Source organism: Rhinopithecus bieti, unplaced genomic scaffold (assembly GCF_001698545.2).
Source record: "Rhinopithecus bieti isolate Rb0 unplaced genomic scaffold, ASM169854v2 scaffold_6380, whole genome shotgun sequence".
NCBI lineage: Eukaryota > Metazoa > Chordata > Mammalia > Primates > Cercopithecidae > Rhinopithecus > Rhinopithecus bieti.
This window is the reverse complement of record NW_016806642.1, coordinates 7684141-7706596: the sequence shown is the minus strand read 5'-3', so window position 1 is coordinate 7706596 and position 22456 is coordinate 7684141. Positions and strand designations below refer to the sequence as shown.

General features: G+C 40.4%; 1 protein-coding gene across 6 annotated transcripts in view; it reads left to right on the top strand.

The window, feature by feature from the left end:
* The window catches only part of PATJ (PATJ crumbs cell polarity complex component), a 441042-nt gene that overhangs the window by 75666 nt on the left and 342920 nt on the right, over positions 1-22456 (top strand). For all 6 annotated transcript variants that reach the window (XM_017877225.1, XM_017877223.1, XM_017877224.1 and 3 more), the window contains exons 15-16: positions 13985-14119; positions 17783-17944. In XM_017877225.1, coding sequence (XP_017732714.1) covers positions 13985-14119; positions 17783-17944 — 297 coding nt within the window. The remainder of the gene's footprint in view (positions 1-13984; positions 14120-17782; positions 17945-22456) is intronic.

Below are 22456 nucleotides of genomic sequence, written 5' to 3'. Positions count from 1 at the left end.
GCTTTTTAGATATTATGAGAAGTCCTTTAATATATGTTTCTTAAAGATCATGACCCAGGAATACAGGCTTTAAAAAAGGCTTCAGGTTCAGATGTTCAAGGAAAGAAAAGTGGTTTATCTTCTGAGTGTAGGCAGTGGTTGTTCTTGAATTTAAAACTTTTTGGTAAGCTTTATTTCTATTGGCAAGGTGCCAGAAGACAACTTCTACAGTTTTTTTTCCAGCATTTTTTGTGTCCTGTCACTAAAAATTCCCATTCTGGATAAGCAGAGGCCAGGGCAATTGAAACTTAGAGAAGTCTTATAGCTGGCTTCCTCAACAATTGATAAGAAAGGAAAGATGTTCTTGTCGGAGTGGTTTCAGAAGTCATACTGTAATTCTGCACGGGATATAAGTGCTGAGCCCACCTTAAACTCTTCTATCACATGCAGTTTTAAGAATGTATTTTCTTTTTTTTGAGACAAAGTTTCACCCTTGTTGCCCAGGCTGGAGTGCAGTGGCGCGATCTTGGCTCACCGCAACCTCTGCCTCCTGGGTTCAAGCGATTCTCCTGCCTCAGCTTCCCTAGTAGCTAGGATTACAGGCATGCACCATCACGCCTGGCTAATTTTGTAATTTTAGTAGAGATGGGGTTTCTCCCTGTTGGTCAGGCTGGTCTCCAACTCCTGACCTCAGGTGATCCGCCCACCTCGGCCTCCCAAAGTGCTGGGATTACAGGCGTGAGCCATAGCGCCCAGCTAAAGATGTATTTTCTGCGTCCCATGCAGGTTTCATAAGAAGTTGAAAAGTCTTCAGGTAGTGCTGCCATTTTCTTCTTGGTTGAGTATTTGTAATCAATATTTATCTTCCATGATTTTATGCTATGTGTGCCATAATTTTACAGGTTTGAATTTTCTTTTCTTTCTTTTTTTTTTCGCAATGGAGTCTTGCTCTGTCACCCAGCCTGGAGTGCAGTGGCATGATCTCAGCTCATTGCAACCTCCGCCTCCTGGGTTCAAGCGATTCTTCTGCCTCTGCCTTCCAAGTAGCCGGGACTACATACATATGCCACCATCCCCGGCTAATTTTTTTCTTTTTTAAGTAGAGATGGGGTTTCACCATGTTGGTCAGGCTGGTCTCGAACTCCTGACTTCAGGTAATACACCTGCCTTGGCTTCCCAGAGTGCTGGGATTACAGGCATGAGCCACTGCACCTGGCCAGGTTTGAATTTGCAAGGCTGACACTGGAGAGTCTTCCTTCTCTTCCCAGTTTACCTGCATCTTGAGTCACTTCATCGTTATGACTGTGTCAGCCAACTGACCAAGCTTTCCTCAGATGTACAAAATCTGAGGAAAATACAAAAAGCATATGGCTTATCTTGTAGTTTAATTTTAAACTATTTACAAAGTCAGATTAGATTAGAGTAGTGACTAAATATTAATTCCATCTCAATATATTGAGGGGGGTTTAATTCAAAATGAGAGTAAGAAATACAAATACAAAGACAGGCGCGGTGGCTCACGCCTATAATCCCAGCACTTTGGGAGGCTGATCACGAGGTCCAGAGTTTGAGACCAGCCTGGCCAACATAGTGAAACCCTGTCTCTACTAAAAATACAAAAATTAACTGGACATGGTGGCATGCACCTGTAGTCCTAGCTACATGGTAGGCTGAGGCAGGAGAATCGCTGAACCCAGGAGGCGGAGGTTGTGGTGAGTCAAAATGGTGCCACTGCACTTCAGCCTGGGCAACAGAGCGAGACTCCGTCTCAAAAAAAAAAAAACAAAAACAACAAAAAAAACAACGTAGTGAAACCCTGTCTCTACTAAAAATACAAAAAAATTAGCCGGGCGTGGTAATGGGCGCCTGTAATCCTAGCTAGTCGGGAGGCTGAGGCAGGAGTATCGCTTGAACCCGGGAGGCAGATGTTGCAGTGAGCCGAGATTGCACCATTGCACTCCATCCAGCCTGGGCAACAAGAGGGAAACTCCGTCTCAAAGGCAAACACCTCATCAAGCTTCATTTGTTATTAATTACTGCATTATAATGTACTGATTACATGGATTCTAGAACCAAATTACCTCAGTTCAAATTCTGACTTATGCAGAATTTCATAGCTATGTGATCTTAGAAAATGATCTAAAGTCCATATCTCAGTTTTTTTGTATGTAAAAAGGAAATATTAATACCTGCCTCATAGATTTATACAGGAATTAACTATTTATGCTTAATATTGTACCTGCCTCATAAATTTATATAGGTATTAACTATAATATGCCTAGAATAGTTGCAAGCACATGGTAGGCTCTTGTTTTTTGAGACGGAGTTTCGTTCTTGTTGCCTAGGCTGGAGTGCAATGGTGCGATCTTTCTTCCCTTCCCAGTTTACCTGCATTTTGAGTCACTTCATCATTGTGACTGTGTCGGCCAACTGACCAAGCTTTCCTCAGATGTACTAAATCTGAGGAAAATACAAAAAGCAATATGGCTCATCTTGTAGTTTATCATCTTGGCTCACTGCAACCTCTGCCTCCCAGGTTCAAGCGATTCTCCTGCCGCAGCCTCCCAAGTAGCTGGGATTAGAGTCACCCACCACCATGCCTGGCTAATTTTTTCTATTTTTAGTAGAGATGGAGTTTCATCATGTTGGCCAAGCTGGTCTCAAACTTGTGCCCTCAGGTGAAGCCTTGGCCTCCTAAAGTGCTGGGATTACAGGTGTGAACCACTGTGCCCGGCCAGGCTCTTATTATTTTTCTTATTATCATATAAATCAGTGTTGCATGAAATTGCTCTTTAATTTACACTAAACTCTTATTTTCTGTTTAACTGTCTTCCAGTTTACTAAATTTCCTGTGCCTAATTGGCTGCTGAAGCCCATCTATTAAGTGTTTAATTTTAGTTATTTATCTAGTATGGAATTTTCATTCTATTTCTTTTTAGATTATAATCCTCCGGCTAAATTCCTGACGTAAAAAAAAATCTAGGGCGGGCACAGTGGCTGACACCTGTAATCCCAGCACTTTGGGAGGCCGAGGCGGGTGGATCACGAGGTCGGGAGATCAAGACCATCCTGGCTAACACAGTGAAACCCCGTCTCTACTAAAAATACAAAAAATTAGCCAGGCGTCTGTAGTCCCAGCTACTTGGGAGGCTGAGGCAGGAGAATGGTGTGAACCAGGGAGGTGGAGCTTGCAGTGAGCCGAGATTGTGCCACTGCACTCCAGACTGGGTGACAGAGCGAGACTCTGTCTCAAAAAAAAAAAAAAAATCTGTATTTTTCATCTGTTCCTGTATTTTCCATCTTTTCCTCTATTTCTTCAGCATGTTACCCATAGCTTATAAAGACTTTAAGTAATTCCAATATCTGGATTAACTTTGGATCTGTTTCTGTCATTTGATGTTTTGTCTTTTTGTTTGGATATATCTCTTGTCATGCCAAAATTTGATTAAATGTCTGACAACTATAAAAGGCTTCAGATGATATCATTAGCCTGCTAATGTGTTGATAGAGGGAGGGGAGGGAAGAGAGAGACAGAGAGAGAGTGAGAGAGTGTGTGTGTGGTGGTACTGGTGGGTGCTCATCTTAGAGAAGGGGCAGAGGTACAGTTCTGGTAAGATTCAGACTACCTCTGATTTGCTTCACTTTTAAGACACAGCCTTGGCCAGGCACAGTGGCTCACGCCTGTAATCCTAGCATTTTGGGAGGCCGAGGCAAGAAGATCACCTGAGGTCAGGAGTACAAGACCAGCCTGGGCAACATGGTAAAACCTCATCTCTCCTACAAATATAAAAATTAGCCAGGCATGGTGGTGGGTGTGTGTATTCCCAGCTACTCGGGAGGCTGAGGCAGGAGAATCGCTTGAACCTGGGAGGTGGAGGCCGCAGCGAGCCGAGATTGTGCCACTACACTCCAGCCTGGGCAATGGAGCGAGATTCTGTCTTAAAAAAAAAAAAAAGACACAGCCTCCGGCGTAATCCACGAAAGACCCTGGGGTGTTTACCAGTCCTGTTATCCTGGTGGAACCTGAACTCTAATCTTCTCTCCTTAATAGTGTCAGTTGCTGAAATACTTGTTTTGCTTTTCCAAGGTTTCCTGATTAGCTTTTCAGCCTCCTGTGCCATATTGCTTTAGAACTCAGGATATGTCCTTGTAGGGAAGTCCTGCCCTGATCAGGCTCTGTTTATCACGTGGTTCAGCTTTACTTGTCTGTTCTCCCACATTTAAAGCCTAAGACCCTGAATCATCATGTTTTATAATGTTTTATAATAAGTAAAAGACAGCAAGGAAAAAAGGTACAAAGCACACTTTGTGTACATTTTTAAACAGTGTGATTCTCTTTCTCTAGACAGAAGATGTTCTTTCTCACTCTCACTCCTTAGTTCTCTGCCTCCAGTCTTACTGTGTCGTCTTTCCTGATCAACCTCTATGGAATGTACATATATATATACACACACACACACATAAACATATATATATATTTGTACTCGGTAACTTGGATATAAATGGGCAGAAGGGCTTTGAGTTGAACATACTTTCAGAACCACCTTATAAAAACTCACTAGTACATTTGGCTGTTCATTCATTCATCAAATATATATTATATGTACTCTGTGCTAGGTCTGCTACTGGGTGCTAGGGTTCCAGAAGAGAACAAAGCAGGAAGAAAAATTCCTGTCCTGTAGAACTTATATTTTAATGGGAGGAGGCCAAAAATAAGTAAGTTGTACCATGTAAGTGATATGTACCATGGAGAGTATTAAGGCAGGGAACATAGGAAATTCAGGAGTGGGGGTTTGTCTGCAAATTTAGATAGGTTGGTCAGGGAAGGCTTAAGAAAGTAACATTTGATGAAATGCTTTTGGAGGTAAATAACTGGCCTCATTTTTTCTCTAAATAATATGAAGAATAATAATTGTGTTGTAGAAGACTAAATAGAAATAATATTTCACATATACCTTAGTATAGCTTAGTGCCAAGATATAAGAAATTGTCCAATAAACAGTAGTTTTGTTTCCCAGTTATATGCCTCTAGCACTTTTAGACTGAACTTTCAAAGGCCTCTTTCTTTTAATATGCTTTTAAAAACATTTAATTAATTGAAATTTTGTTGTGGCAAAATTTGTGGCTTTTCTTGTTTCTCTATTTTCTTCACTGGAAGAAAAAAAGTCACCCAAAATTACATTATTCTGTTCCTTTTCTTTTTTTTTTTTTTTGAGATGCAGTCTTGCTCTGTTGCCAGGTTGGAGTGCAATGGCACCATCTCGGCTCACTGCAACCTCTGCCTCCTGGGTTCAAGCAATGTTTCAGCCTCAGCCTCCCAAGTAGCTGGGATTACAGGAACCTGCTATCACACTCAGCTAATTTTTGTATTTTTGTAGAGACGGGGTTTCACCATGTTGGCCAGGCTGGTCTTGAACTCCTGACCTCAGGTGATCCACCCACCTTGGCCTCCCAAAGTGCTGGGATTACAGGCATGAGCCACCGTGCCTGGCTGCATTGTTCTCTTTACATATTTAGTTGTTAGCTACATATTTATATATTTGCAGTCAGTATTACCTGCCTTTAGTGTGTGTGTGTGTGTGCATGCATACACATGTGCATGCGTGTATGTGAGATAGAAGGGGTGTGTAGTGTTTCTGTGTAACATCATATATTTTTACATTTTTCTACATTAATTTTAGTTATTAAATGTCCACAGAATTTTTCTTCATTTTGATCAGCTATGATTTTTAAAAATCCTCTTATAATTGGAGATTTGCATCTTAATTCAGTAGCTACCAATTTCCCCCTACAGTATGTAAGGGAGATTTTAACTAACCAGTCAAAACCGATTTTACAGATGAGAGGATAGTAAAGGTTGCCTAGGTTGAATGACTTGATCAAAATTATACCACTAGATCGTAGCGGAGGCAGGTTGTAGCTTAGAGTGCATTCATCCATTCTTGAACTATTTACTGAGCTCCTACTCTATGCCAGACACTGTGCTACCATCTGTGGGAAGCAAAACGGAAAAGGTCCTTGCTCTCATAGAGCTTAGATTCTGCAATTGTATGGGGCATGGTAATAGACAAGTAAAAATAACTTGATAAGATAGTTGTAGATTGTAAGAAGTGCTGCAAATGAATAAACAGTACATTGGGCGTAACTGGGGTGGGGGACACTTTAGAGCGAGCCAGGGAAAGCTTTTCTGAGCTCAGGCTTGAAGGATAAGAATGTGAAAAAGAGGAGCAGCAGGTACAGTGGCTCTGCTGTGGGAAAGGGCTTGCGTGTTGGGGGAATAGAAGTTGTTTGTTTCAGAGGGTCTGGGTCAAACTAAGTGAAGAGCAGAATATTGTTAAATGATGCTGGAGAGGAAGACTAGGTGTTAAAGGGCCCCTTGGGAGCCACGGTGATATGTACGGACTTTGTCCTCAGTGACAGGTAACACCAGTGGGAAGTTTTGAGCAGGGATTTTTCTATGATCTGAGGTCCAGGCTGGAGGTTTTCCCCTGTCTCATTAGCTTTCTGATTAGAACAATTATGTTTCTATGGGTCTAGCTGCTTTTAGATGGTTCCCATGCCGTGGCCACCAATCTTGAAGGGATGATTCCAGAATCATCTATATGACTGAGAGGGGTGGTTTATGCATATCATCCCAGCACTTTGGGAGGCTGAGGCAGGAGGATCTCGAGGCCAGGAGTTTGAGACCAACTTGGTCAACAGAGGGAGAGGAGACCCTGTCTCTATTTTTTAAAAAAGAAACATCTTCATATATTATGGGCTAATGTTAACAGATAAGATTTTCTTCTGAGGTGGGTGGAGTTGTGGAGAAAGAGGGAGGTGAAAGCTATTTACAGTGACTTAAGCATTAGCTGCACTGCTTCTAGGAAGCTGTTAATCATGACACAAGAACAGTTTTCCCGCATCTAGGGAGACTTGCACTTTTAGGGACGGCTTTCTTGGCAAGTGCTTACTATTAAGATAATCACAGCTCTATGAGGGAGAAGCATTAAGCTCATTCTAGTGACCTTTCTGCTGGCCATCAATTGTAATATGAAGTGAGCATCAGTAGTATTGCTTGTGTGGGAAACAAAAACACCAGGTCCTGCTCTCTGGTTTTGACAAAACAGATGGACAAATTTCACTTTATTTCTCTCTTGAGTTATATGTCCTGACCCAGAGAACATTAAAGTATGGTTTCTCCCCAACCACTGTATAATGAACAAATATAGTTTTTAAGGCAAGTGGGATGTACTGGGCTTTCCAAGAGTTATAGTGGATGTTACTGTTCAGTTACCAGGGCCGGTTCTTTGCCTTAAATATATTTTCTCCTATATTTCTAATAGTAACCTTATTGGTCAGCAAGCATTTTCCCCTTCCCATTTTTAATATGGGAAACTTGACTGTCAGGCAGGTAACGTCACTTGCCCAAGATCATATGCAGCTAGTAACGGGGTGGAATTAGGAAACAAATCGAGTGCTTGCTTAGGCAGCACAAATACTAAAATTGGAACTATACAGAGAAGATTAGCATGGCCCCTGCACAACGATGACGCACAAATTCATGAAGCATTCCAGAACTATTAAAAAATAAATTTATTTAAAAAGTTTCAAAAAAGGAAACAAATCAAGGGTTATCTGGCTTCTAAGCTTACATCATTCTTTTTTCTTCTTTTAAATTTTAAATAGATAATATATGGGCAAGACATACAATTTAAAAGGTATAGAAATATGTACTGCAAAAGGTAATTTTTTCTCCCACCCCAGTCCTCTTATCCATAGAAGCAATGCTGTTATCAGTTCTCAAGGATGTAATTTTATACTTTGCTGCTCTCTTTTTAAGTGGAGAACGTAACACACAGAATCAAATAACTATAGTAGCAGTGGTTACCTAGTAGTGCAGGTGGCATGTCAGAAACATGAGAGGAGCTTTTTCAAAATACGCATGCCCTATTTTAAGTTCCTCCTTGCTGATACTCTGATTTTGTAGGTTTGGGGTGAGGTTCCTATAGGGAATTTTGATTCCCTTCTTGCCTCACTCCATAGAGAATTATTATTCAGATATTGCTAAAATGCCTCATGTGTGTTCTAACAGGATATTACTTCCTCAAGACAGATGGAGGCTTATTGGTAGGATGGCATTTGAACTATACTCTGAAGAATAGATTTGGAGTACAAATGAGTACAATGGGTATTTCAGGTGAAGGTGCTACCGTGAACATAGGTAGGGGGAGAAAGCCAAGTGCAAAGTGTTAGTTCAAGTATCAAAAATTCAGATATATCACATGGGCCAGACAGGAAACATAAATTATATCTAAAATACTAAATAGCAACTGATGTTTGACCTTGGTATTAGGTGACTGAAGAGAACTTTCAATTTACTACTGTACAACAGGGTAGCTGTTACACATGTTTTGAACATTCTGAAGTAAAATTTTGGAGGGAACCAGGAGCGGTGGCTCACGCCTGTAATCCCAGCACTTTGGGAGGCTGAGGTGGGTGGATCACCTGATGTCAGGGGTTTGAGACCAGCCTGACCAACATGATGAAACCACATCTCTACTAAAAATACAAAAATTAGCCGGGCATGGTGGTGTGTACCTGTAATCCCAGCTGCTGGGGAGGTTAAGGCAGAATCACTTGAACTGAAGAGGCAGAGGTTGCAGTGAGCCGAGATCACACCATTGCACTCCAGCCTGGGCAACAAGAGCGAGACTCTGTCTCAAAAAAATAAAATAAAATAAAATAAAATAAAATTTTGGAGGGGTGAGAAAAACAAACATAAATGAAGCTCTAATGGATCAATTGTCTTGTATAACCTCTGAGGGAGGCCATCATGCTTGTGGTTTTCCATTACTTTAAAACTTGTAGCCTCATTCTTGAAAAGTTTGTTTTTTATTTATGGTAAATTTAGTAACGACCTAATCTTTAAACATAAATGGCTATTTAATACTTTGTGTATGGGAGTTACAAGAACCAATCATGGATTCTTTCTGTTTTATTTTCTGTCGAGTTTAACATTTTTGGAAAATCCTTCCCCATCCCACTGACACCTTTTTGAAGCATTCCTTTCTAGAAGTTTCTTTTCCCCCTGAAGCAATATCATTTGTATTCCCACTTAAGCATTTTGATGTCCTGTTTCAATATCCTAAAAGTAAAGCTTCAAGCAGAATGAATGGCTGTAGTTTGTTTCATGATAGATCTTGCTACTTGTGGGTAGAAGGCCTTAAGCCTTCTTAATGTCATTTGATCTTCATTTTTGCACTGACAGTAAAGCACACAATGGCCACACAATGGCTACACTTCCCTTGAATGCATTTCCTTGTATCCTTTACTTATATCAGGATCATGAAAATCCTGTTGCTCCTTAACTTTGTCAGCTTAAATAGAACGCCTCACACAGCACATTGAGTATGCATCAAAAAGCATGACATGCGGTGTGTGTGAAGGCACCAATCATCTGTTTCACCCACTCTGTCATTTCAGCACTTTCTGCTAAGAACTCCGCATACTGAAAGAGGTGGACAACTAAAAGGGACAGATGAAATGCTTGATGTGTTTAGTTGCTAAATGCAGCTGGGACAGGTAATTAAACAGTCCTGCTCCCGCAGAGAAGCCTGCAGCAATGTAACATGAAATCTTAGAAACCCAGCTGTACTCAGATTTAGATTCAGAACTAATATTAGATAGGCATCCTTCCGATTGACAGATTTCGTAAGCATCATTTCTGGTTTATTTGTTCAGCCTAATTGAAGATAGAGCATGTTTCGTTCACCATTTAAGTTTTCTAGGGAGCATGTGGTGTTTACAGATACCTGGGGGAATAGCCTAGAAGACACAGCCCGTGTCTGGAGGGCACGGGATGACATGGGTGAGCCTCTGCGAATCCTGACTCCAGCCATTCCATGGAGGTGGGAATGGGGGTCATCATATGAATAGCTGTGGACTGGGAGAGGATTGGAACCAGTTCTTGCCTTAACCCTTTTATCTTGTATGAGGGCATATTATTATGTAAGTAGCAAAGATCTCTGTGTGTACAGTGGGATCTTTGTTTTAATTTGGGCACTTATTTCTATGCAGAAGTTGTTACCACCATTTACTCATTTGCTCAAACCAGAAATTTAGCAATTATCCTTTTTGCTCACCTCCCACAGCCATCCCCCAGTAGGCTTTTTTGTAGGGCTGACTCACCGTTATCCCTCAAGTCTCACCTTAAGTGTCCCCTTCAATGTGGAGTCTGCTTTGACCAACTTTACAAAATGGCCTCCATTAGTGGGGCTCTGATGTCATGACCCCAACTCCTTCCTTGTAGCACTTAACATGCAATTAGCAACTACTTGTTTTCCACACAATGGTCACACATTCCTTGGATGCATTTCCTTATATTCTTTGCTTGTCTTACCAAAACTGTGATAATTCTGCTGCTTGTTGATTGGTTGTTTATTTATGTATTTGCTTTGTCTACTTATCTTTTTGCCTATTTATTATCTGTCTGCCATGCTAGATGTTAGTTCTAGGAGGGCAAAGACTTCATCCTATATTTCCAGCTCATAGCCCAATGCCTTGCACATAGTTTATACCCTGTACATATATGCTGGATATCAGGTCCAAACTATATCATAGATCAGTGGTATGCTGGTAAGTTTCTAGGTGGGGATGGGGGGGGGTGGGAAGGTAGCTCCAATTTGTAGCATGTACCAATATCTGTGGTGTAAATACTCTCACCATGGCAGATACGAAGCTACCAAAATGGTGTTACTGATCAGTGAGTCGAGAGGCAACGCACAGTAGCGCTTCATTGCTGCAGGCTTCTCTGCAGGAATAGGGCTGTTTAATTACTTGTCCCACCTGCATTTAGCAGCTAACCAAATCAGGCTTTTCATGTGTCTCTTTCAGTTGTCCACCCCTCAGTATTCTTTGAGTTCTAATAGAGAGTGTTCCTCTCTGTACAGATATAGTAGATATAAATCACTTCATGAACATAGATATTAGTAAAAGAGTGAAAAATAATTAGGAAGTGATGGATTTTGAGTACTTGTTACTTTTTTTTATGTTACTGTATTTAATTAATTAATTAATTTTTTGAAATGGAGTCTCTCTCTCTCACTCAGGCTGGAGTGCAGTGGCGCATTGTTGGCTCACTGCAACCTCCGCCTCCCAGGCTCGAGGGATTCTCCTGCCTCAGCCTCCCGAGTAGCTGGGATTACAGGCATGCCCCACCATGCTCAGGCAATTTTTATATTTTTAGTAGAGACAGGGTTTCACCATGTTGGGCTAGGCTGGTCTTGAACTCCTGACCTCAGGCAATCCACCCACATCGGCCTCCCAAAGTGCTGGGATTACAGGCGTGAGCCACCGTGCCTGGCCTATTTATTCATTTAGAGATGGAGTTTCAGTCTTGTTGTGCAGGCTAGAGTGCAATGGCTCAGTCTCAGCTCACTGCAACCTCTGCCCCCCGGCCTCAAGTGATTCTCCTGCCTCAGCCTCCCGAATAGCTGAGATTACACCCACTCAGCTAATTTTTGTACTTTTAGTAGAGATGGGGTTTCTCCATGTTGGTCAGGCTGGTCTCGAACTCCCAACCTCAGGTGATCTGCCTGCCTTGGCGTCCCAAAGTGTTAGGATTAAAGGTGTGAGCTACCATGCCTTGCCTACATTTATTTTTATTAATTGTAACTTTATGTGGTTTAATTTTAAATAATAGCTGTGTTTAACAACTAGCTTGCAAAATCACTGAAAATTTAACAGTCTACTCTCAAGCCAGTATAAGCCCCAGCACTGCACTGGGGATGAGCTATGGTGGATCCACTGGTAACTCTCTGCCCTGTAGCATCTGGCTCATAAATAAGGAAGGAAGACAGCTGGCAGAGATGGGAGGTAAACTGTTAGTACAGAAACATTTTTCTGAGAGCTTTTCCTTACCTCCTTTCATGTCCTGCCACATGACACTAATATCTCCTTAGTGTATCCATACCCATTATTTGGTACAATGACAAGAGAATGAAGTGGCAGCAGTGAGAAGAAAGAAAGCACAGAGAGGAAGCACAGAAAGTGCTGAAATGACAGAGTGGGTGAAACAGATGATTGCTGCCTTCACACACACCGCATGTCATGCTTTTTGATGCTTTTTTTTTTTGAGATGGAGTCTCACTCTGTCGCCCAGGCTGGAGTGCAGTGACGCGATCTCGGCTCACTGCAAGCTCTGCCTCCCGGGTTCAAGCCATTCTCCTGCCTCAGCCTCCTGAGTAGCTGGGACTACAGGCGCCCGCCACCACGCCTGGCTAATTTTTTGTATTTTAGTAGAGACGGGGTTTCACCGTGTTAGCCAGGTTGGTCTCAATCTTCTGACCTCGTGATCCACCCGCCTTGGCCTCCCAAAGTGCTGGGATTACAGGTGTGAGTCACCGCGCCCGGCCGGAAAAACTATCTTAACCTTTCATTCAGCGAACTAGAACATTTTCTTGCTGGAGATGGTTGTAGATCCTGAAGTGCTTAGTGATCAGGAGCACTTAATTTTCAGGAAATTATCCCAGGGCTAGCAGTCCCTCATGCCTGTGTTGAGGTCTTAGTCCGCCAGACTCCTTGCCACTTCACATTTGTCTGCATGTCTATAGTGAGACAGAAGTGAGCCTCAAATGTTGTCTGAAGGAAGGCCTGTGGCACTCTGGGGACTGAAAGCAGAAGACTGAGGGAGGTGGCAAGCTCAGGGATAGAGGATCACAGAGAAGAGGAAGAGAGCCACATGGTGAATGCACTGCCACCCTGTGTAGGGTTTTCTCCTTATAAAGTATAGTTCGAAGTAGGTCTGGTATTTTTAGGTATCAGACTGTTGATAAAGGAAATGTCAGTCATCATGAGTACCATTTACCATATTTGAGATTATAAGGCCACAATGAGAAATCATTAAGTCTGTCTTTGAAAGTCAGGGGAATGGAGTTTGGTTGACCGTGACGACCAACAAAGATGAGTGCAACTAAGACACTCATCTCTTTACTCGACATTGGCTAGAGTTTCTCAGCCCTTGACTTGTATCTTAGCCCATATGAATCCTCATAGACTTAGAATGGATAAACGATTGCCTTTCCCAAATCGAAAATGTTTTCACTTAAGTTGGCTAGATGGAAAAGGACATCTTAAATGAGGCACTGTTTTTCATGGATTGCTTCAAATAACATTTAACGAGCCCATATTTAGTGCCAGGTACTGTTCCAGGGCTGAGGTTATGGCGATTCAAGGTACAGACTCTGCATTCGGGTAAGGAGTGGAGGAGGGACAATCAAGAAACTAGGAATTCTCAATGTGGTGAAACCTCATCTCTACTGAAAATACAAAAAAATTAGCTGAGCGTGGTGGTGCACGCCTCTAGTCCCAGCTACTTGGGAAGCTGAGGCATGAGAAGTGCTTGAACCCAGGAGGCAGAGGTTGCAGTGAGCTGAGATTGCACCACTGTACTGCACTCCAGCCTAGGCAACAGAGTGAGACTCTGTCTCAAAAACAAACCAAAACAAACAAACAAACAAAAAAAACAAACAAAAAACAAATTCTAAGCCTAGTATGTTGTGAGCTGTGATGGAGATGTGTACAGAGCGGTCTTGAACCCCAGATGGAGGCACATAAACTCAGGGCTTCCTGCCGTGGCATTTAAGTGTGAGTAGAAGTTAATTAGATAATAAAGGAAAGTTAAGATGTTCTGGGGGATGGGGAGTCCCATAGAAAAGTGAAACACAGCATATATACTGGGGACTACCAGAAGTGTGGACTGCCTGGAGCTTAGAATGGAAAGTAAAACTATATATGTCCGTCTCTTCGTTTCCAGGGAATCTGGAAGGAAAAGAGGAGTGAGAACAAGATGACCAATGACTTCATATTTTACCTGAAGCTAATTTTCCCATTATTGTCCTCTTTTAGGATTTTGGTGATCTGATTCAAGAGGTGGGGTTTTTCACTTCAAAATTGCAGTGGATGGAGAATGAATAGCTGGATGTGTCGTTGTCATGTTTGATCATTGCTTTGTGTTTTGCTACAGCTGCTGCCTATTCACACGCTGAGGCTTGGTGTGGAAGTGGATTCCTTTGATGGGCACCATTATATTTCTTCAATTGTTTCTGGTGGTCCTGTTGATACATTGGGTCTCCTACAGCCAGAAGATGAGCTGCTTGAGGTAAAGTTTGTGGGGAAAGAAAGGCACAGGCAGGAATTTTTAAATTTTAGAAAAATGTGTTCTCATCACAAATCACCTGAGTTATAGTGTCACCAGTTCCAATGTCATAAACATGGGAGGGTAGGGTATTGGAGTCCTGTTTTAAGATGTAGTAAGTTGCTTATTTTTAGAGGTTTTCAAGGGAATGGTATTAGGCTTCTTACTGCAGATTAATGCCCTGCATTTTGTTAGAATAATTATGCTTTCTTTTTGGTCTTCCTCTTCTTATTGGCTGGGCACGGGCATATCTTTGCAGATATCATACATGATAATTTGTAGATTAGAGACTATTGCTGTAGTATGTAGTTATTAGGTGTTGAGAAATGAGATACATTTGTTTGGGAGAAGTGGAGGTATGAGTATAACCAATTTAATTCACTTTTTTTTTTTTTTTGAAATGGGGTCTTGCTATGTTGCCCAAGCTGGTCTCGAACCCTTGGACTCAAACAATCCACCCACCTCAGTCTCCCGAAGTGCTGCGATTACATGTGTGAGCCACTGCACCTGGTCCACTTTTTTTTTTTTTTTTTTTTTTTTTTTTTTTTTTTTTTTTTTTTTTTTTTGTGGCAAATATATGCTAACATGATTTACACATTTTAACCCTTTTCCTTTTTTTTTTTTTTTACAGTCACGACAGTCAGAGTCTCACTCTATTGCCCGGGCTGGAGTGCAGTGGTGTGGTCATAGCTTACTTCAGCATCAAACTCCTGGGCTCAAGCAATCTTCCCACCTCAACCTCCCGAGTAGCTAGGACCATAGCTGTGCGTCACCATGCCCAACTAATTTTTTTAGTTATTTTGTAAAGACAGGATCTGGCTATTTTGCCCATGCTGGTCTTGAACTCTTGGCCTCAAGCAATTCTTCTACCTTGGCCTCCCAAATTACTGGAATTACAGTCATGAGCCACTACACCTTGACTATTTTAACCATTTTTAAGTGTGAAATTTGGTGGTATTAAGTATAAATCACTACTAGTATGTGGTAGGTGCTAAAGAAATGTTGGCTGGATCACAGTATAGGTGATCCCAGCCATCAGCTCAATTCTGTATGCTTTAGCCAAGACTAGGATCCCATGGGCCTACCACCTTGTAGAAGAATGTGCTATAATAAGGTAGTGTGAAGATTTTTTGAATTCTTAAATATAGATACCTGGTGAAAGAGCTTGAGATAAGGAAAGAAGCACAGATTTGGAGTCAGAAAAGCTACTTTTGGTCTGAATTGCCACAGGTTAGCATGTGTCCCTTGGCATGTCACTTGACTTTGTTGAGGATCAGTTCCTTCATCAATAAATGCCCACTTCACTATGAGCTTATAAGGATCTAATGAAATACCATCCATGTAAATTATAAAGCATTATCTCATTACAGGGTATTGGCAATATCATCACTGTGAAAAAGGCATATTAACAAGCTTTATGGGCTGGGATGATGGTTGGATGTGGTAAAATAGTGGGGCCGCCCTTGTGCAATGTTCTGTACTCTGGAAGTGTGTATGTGTGTGTGCATTTTCCAGTCAAAAACTTGGGATAATCGAGATTTGACAGCACTTAGGAGGCTCTCAAGTTGATGGACCTTGAGAAATACTGTGAATTCTAAAATAAAATTAGCTTCTTCTGAATAACCAAAAATACAAAATTTAAAAATCTCAGTATAGTTAGCCAAATAAACTCCTGAACTCAAAGTGTGGGGTGTGTGTGTGTGTGTGTGTGTGTGTGTATGTGTGTGTGTTTAATGTACTCCTTAGAACTTAAGAAACACAAATATGCTTTGGGGTTAGAACACTGTGCCAAGTTTCATCCCAGAACAGCTATTTACAGCAGCTATAAATCCCCTTAGATAGGAGTTGGTAATGGGAAATGTGACCAATCCCTTTAGCAACAGAGCAGTGAGGAGGACTACCAGGCACTGGTATAATAATTGGAGACAATTCAAATGAATAAGTAATGAGATAAATAAATATTTAAAGGTACTCCAAGATAAAAACCTGAAAAGTGACTTTCTAATTTGTTGAAGTGAAACACAAACTCATACTCATGTACGGATAGAATTCCTGATCTGATTCTATCTCCTTGCATTTTTTTAGTTTAAGTTACTACCCACTTAGTTGATTTGAGAACTTTGTGCACTTGTGACACCAGCTGAAATCATGGATACGGTGTGACCAGTGATGGGTACCTCCCTGCCTCTTCTTGTGTAAAGGTTGACTTGCAGTTATTCCAAGGAAAAACCTTTCATCAGCTACTGAGCTTGCTGTCCCCTTACACCTCTTCATTTGTCCTGAAGACTTACCAGTAGAGCTAGCTTCCTAAAGTGCACGTGGGTCTCTTTACCATGTGGTGGTTTCTTTGTAAATAATTAAGAGGCAGGGAGATATGTCTGACTTGACGGCTAAGTGCTTGATATGTTACAGGCTTGAGAGTGGTTCCCAGGGATGGTTGACCTGAGACTCAGCCTGCTGCTGAAGGTTTCCAGCAACCCAGTGTCCATTTCCTCTCTGGTGCAGTGAAAGATTTGTAGAAGGGCTTCTCCCAGTAAAGTCAGGCTGGCCAGTTATCTGAACATTAGCACGGCACCTATTAGAAATTAGCCAGACTAGAAATATCTTTAAAGCAAATAATGCTTCTCAACCCTCCCAGGAGGGTAGGAGTCAGATGTGAAAAGATTATTTGTTGTCTGGATTCTGTTCATGCCTCAGCTTTTTGGGAGTAGCAGACAGATCAGCTTTTAGAGACCTATAGTTAGAACTGACAGGACCCTTTGAGCTCAAGTCATATATATGAAAAATTAGAATTATGTAGCCAAATCATCTTTGGTGCCAAGTATTATTATTATGCACCAAAAGTAATATGAAATTTAGGTAATTTTTTGGTGACAAGGATTAATCATTAATAAAGAATACCTTTTTCTTTTAAACAATATGAGACACTTGAATAAAATTATTTTAAAAATTATTTTGGTATTTTCTATGTATACTTGATTGCTGTATAGCAGAGCATATAAGAATGTAACTGATGCAAAGTTATGTATATTTCTTTTCAATAGAAGTTATTTTTCTAGGATGGTATTAAGAGTGTATGAGATGTGAAAAAATATTGTGGACTGATGTTAAATTTTGACAGTCAAGTATTCTAGACTTATTAGCTATACTTTAAGTAGTAAATAAAACAGTTTTTTTTAACATCCTTAAATTTCTGTAATGGTATTCTTATAAAATGAAAATGCAAAGGGAAACAGTCTTAAAGGGCTGTAAATGATACTTAGTGTGTTTAAGGAGAGCTGAGTAGAGGTAGGTGAGAGAATATGACGTTGGAGTATTGAAAGGAGAAACCACAGTGCTGCAAAAAATTAGGTAGATCCTTACCCAGTAAGGGCATACTCTGCATGCATTTTATACTTTATCCATCAAGACATGCAAAGATTTAACCTTAGATTTTAAAAATTTTAAGGATTTCTAACATTTTTATTTGCATATTATTTTATCATAATATGATTAAAATGAGTCCCCTTGTTTACAGGGAAAATAAAATGATGTCCTATTTTCATTTGGTAGATTGATATAAATAAGAGATTTTTGTTTTTTCGTGTGGGGCTACCTCAGTTCTGACTTATCCCCTTGTCTTCCTAGGTCAATGGCACGCAGCTCTATGGAAAATCTCGCCGAGAAGCAGTCTCCTTTCTTAAAGAAGTGCCACCCCCTTTTACTTTGGTTTGCTGTCGGAGATTGTTTGATGATGAGGCTTCTGTCGATGAACCAAGGCGCGCTGAAACCTCTCTTCCTGAGATGGAGGTACTAAATGAATATAGTGCGGTTCCCACAGGCAGGCCCATTCATCAAAGGTGCCCTGAAGACTGTACTGCAATATGAAGAGAGGGGAAACCACTCCGCTCTGCTCTTTTTTTACTTGACTAAGGCAGCAATGCATAGCTTTTCAAATTGTTACTCTTCATTTAACATCAAAAAATTCTTTCCTTCCCTTTCCTTGACATGTTGGCAACATTGATGTACATGCATTTTGATTTTAGAGAATCTTTTTTTTTAGTAATTGCCTGGATTCATTACTTTTGGCTTCCAGTTCAACTCAGTTTGTCTTATATAATGTTAAGGTGTTTGTGAGTGTTGCATATCTAATGTACTTCCCTTTTTCAGAGCCTTAAAAATATGAAACTCAGCCAGGCACGGTGGCTCACACCTGTAATCCCAGCACTCTGGGAGGCCGAGGCAGGCGGATCACCTGAGGTTGGGAGTTGGAGACCAGCCTGACCAGCAGTATGGAAAAACCTCGTCTCTACTAAAAGTACAAAAAATTAGCCGGGCATGGTGGCGCACGCCTGTAATCTCACCTACTTGAGAGGCTGAGGCAGGAGAATCACTTGAACCCGGGAGGAGGAGGTTGCAGTGAGCCAAGATCTCACCATTGCACTCCAGCCTGGGCAACAAGAGCAAAACTCCGTCTCAAAAAAAAAAAAAGACTTCTGTATGATACATTTCAAAGTGAGTCTGGAAATTGCTATAAAACCCTTCAGAAGAACAGAGAGTGGAATAACACTTTATATGCTCTTGGTACTCTTTTTTTTTTTTTTAAAGAGCATTATGATTATGAAAAAAGTTTTTTTTTTTTTTTTTTTTTTTTTTAAACAGGATCTCCCCAGGCTGGAGCGTAGTGTTTTGAACATGGCTCACTGTAGCCTTGACCTTCTGGGCTCAAGCAGTCCTCCTGCCTCAGCCTCCCAAGTAGCTGGGACCACAAGGCACGTGCCAGCACACCCAGCTAACTAAAAATTTTTTTCCTACAGTCAGGGTCTTGCCATATTTCCCAGGGTGGTCTCAAACTCCTGGACTCAAGCAATCCTCCCACCTCAACCTCACGAAGTGCTGGGATTACAGGTGTGAGCCACTGTACCCAGCGGAAGAGTTTTGAGTACATGCTTTGCCATCTTATGCTATTTGTAACCTCATCTTTTATGCTGCTTCCCCCCTTTTCAATCTCTTTTAGATTGTAATTCCACTAAACACCAGTTTACATTCATAGGGCCTTTTACTTAAGTTCTGGATTTCAGTACACGTGAAACTAATCCTGCCCCTACTACCTAATAATTGTGAATCTTTGGACAAATGACTTTCTGTTCATATTTTTCCTTTGAAAAACGGTGATACTTATCATACTTACCCATCTCGTGAGTTTGTGCAAGAAGGAAATGCGGTCATGTGAGCATGTTCTTAACATAATGCCTTGCACGTGGGAAGTGCTCAGTAACAGTCGGCTATGGTTGTTTGAGTCTTTGCCAGTCCATCCGTTTTTGTTTTCTTATGTCCTGAAGTACATAAGAATCTAGCACTGTCTTATAGATACTTTAGTATGTGTTAATCTTGTTTATCCAAGAAGACTGTCAGCTCATAGTGGGCAAAGGCCATAACTTAAAATCATTTTCTATTCATGGTGTTTTTAGTCTATATTAGGCATATAAGAGGGGCTTGGTAAATTTTTGATTATTGGTTGACTCTTTTTTAAAAAAATGTTTAACTTTTGTAAAAACTGTTTCAAGGAGGGTACTCAAATGCCACACTTTTGTGACTTGCTATCCTTACCAAAATGAAATGTGGGTGGTGGGTTCCCTCTGAAGGCTGATAACAATGCCTTTAATCTAATCTTGCAAGGTGTGTAAATCACAAACCCCACTTGCTGACTTTCTGCCCCTGTCTGTCATGCTTTACCACAATGGTGAACAACAGCTTTGAATTATGCTAAATGTCAACCTTGCTGCCCATTAGTTGATTGCTTTCCATCCTGTAAATACAGGAGTTATGCTGAATTGATTGTATCAAAGTGATATATTTCAGGTTGCAGTATAATATCTTATGTACCTTGAATGCCTTGAAATTTCTATAAACACAGGTTTTGTAATTGTATGCGGTTTCTTAAAATCTTGGCTCTTTTTCCATCTGTCTCTTTTTTTCATTTCTCCTAATACCATCGTATATTCTTAAACCCTATCTGGTTAGGCAGCTCAGCCAAAATTCTAATATTCATTAATCAGTGAGGGTATTAAATGCCCTAGTAAAACATCAGTCATGTTGTATTAGCCAATGGAACTTTACTTTTTGTTGGAAGATATAAGTGTTTTATTTTTAAGTATATCACTTCCACACATCATACTGAAATATGCAGAGGTTATTGATCCATAAAGTTTCCACTCATTTCAAGTTTTCAGCTTCATATTGTTCCCATGTTTAGGTTCAGTCCACTGTGGATCAGTTATTGACCACCTGTGTCCTGCAGTGACATTTTAAGATCTGGACCAATCCTAATTTAAAAAATGTTTTTCTACCCCATAGTCTCTTGCCCAAAACCTCCTAGATCTGATAAACAACTTCAGCAAAGTTTCAGGATACAATATCACTGTACAGAAACCAGTAACATTTCTTTACGCCAGTAACATCCAAGCTGAGAACCAAATTAGGAACTCAGTCCCATTCACAATAACCACAAAAAGAACAAAATAACAGGAATACAGCTAACCAGGGAGGTGAAAGATATCTACAATGAGAATTATAAAACACTGCTGATAGAAATTAGAGATGATGCAAATAGAAAAACATACCATCCTCATGGATAGGAAGAATCAATACTGTTAAAATGGCCATACTGCCCAAAGCAATTTGTAGATTCAACGCTATTTCTGTGACTTTTTTCACAGAATTAGAAAATAACTATTCTAAAATTTTTCTAAATTTTAAGGAAATTTTTTGAAAATTTTTTTGGAACCAAAAAAGAGCCCAAATAGCCAAAGCAGTCCTAAGCAAAAAGAACAAAGCCAGAGTATCACACTACCCGTCTTCAAACTATACTACAAGCCTGTAGTAACCAAAACAGCATGGTATTGGTACAAAAATAGACACATAGATCAATGGAACAGGTTAGAAAACCTAGAAATAAAGGTGCACATCTACAATCATCTGCTGTTTAACAAAGCTGACAATAACAAGCAATGGGGAATGGACTTCCTATTTGGAAAATGTTGCTGGGAAAACTGGTTACCCTTATGCAGAAGATTGAAACTGGACCCCTTCCTTTCACCATATACAAAAATCAACTCAACATGGATTAAAGACTTAAATGTAAAACCTAAAACTATAAAAACCCTAGAAGAAAACCTACGAACTACCATTGTGGATATTGGCCTTGGCAAAGATTTCATGATGAAGATTCCAAAAGCAATTGCAACAAAAATAAAAATTGACAAGTGGCACTTAATTAAACTAGAGATTTTGCACAGCAAAAGAAACTATCAACAGAGTAAATGGGCAACCTACAGACTGAAAGAAAATACTTGTAAACTATGCATCTGACAAAGATCTAATATCCAGAATCTAGAAATAACTTAAAACAGTGAGAAAAAACAGACAGCCCCATTAAAAAATGGGCAAAGGACGCGCACAGACACTTCTCAAAAGAAGACATATGTACGGCCAACCACTATGTGAAAAAATGCTTAATATCACTGATCATTAGAGAAATGCAAATCAAAACTACAATGAGATAACATCTTATACCAGTCACAATGACCATTATTAAAAAGTTAAAAAATAACAGATGCTGGGGAGGTTGTGGAGAAAAGGAAATACTTAGCACTGCTGGTGAGAATGTAAATTAGTTCAGTCACTGTGGAAAGCATTTTGGAGATTTCTCAAAGAACTTAAAACAGAACTACCATTCAACCCAGCAGTCCATTACTTCATATATGCCCAGAGGAATATAAGTTGTTTTACCATAAAGATGCATGTGTATGTTCATCACAGTAGTTTTCCCAGTAGCAAAGACGTGGAACCAACCTCATGTTCATCAACAGTGGATTAGATAAAGAAAATGTGGTGCATAGACACCATGGAATACTATCCAGTCAGAAAAAAGAATGAAATCATGTTCTTTGCAGCAACCTGAATGGAGCCAGAGGCCATTATCCTAAGCAAATTAAAACAGAAACAGAAAACCAAATACCACATGTTCTCATTAATAAGTGGGAGCTAAACATTGAGTACACATGGACACAAAGAAGAGAACAATATACGCTGAGACCTACTTGAGGGTAGAGGGTAGAAGGAGGGTGGGGATGAGAAAACTACCTGTCAGGCACTATGCTTATTATGTGGGTGACAAAATAATCTGTACATTAGACTCCTGTGACACACAATTTACCCATGTAACAAACCTGCATACATACCCCCTGAACCTAAAATGTTGGAAAGAATTAATACATACATAAATACATAAATAAAATAATTTTTTTTTTTATTTTTTTT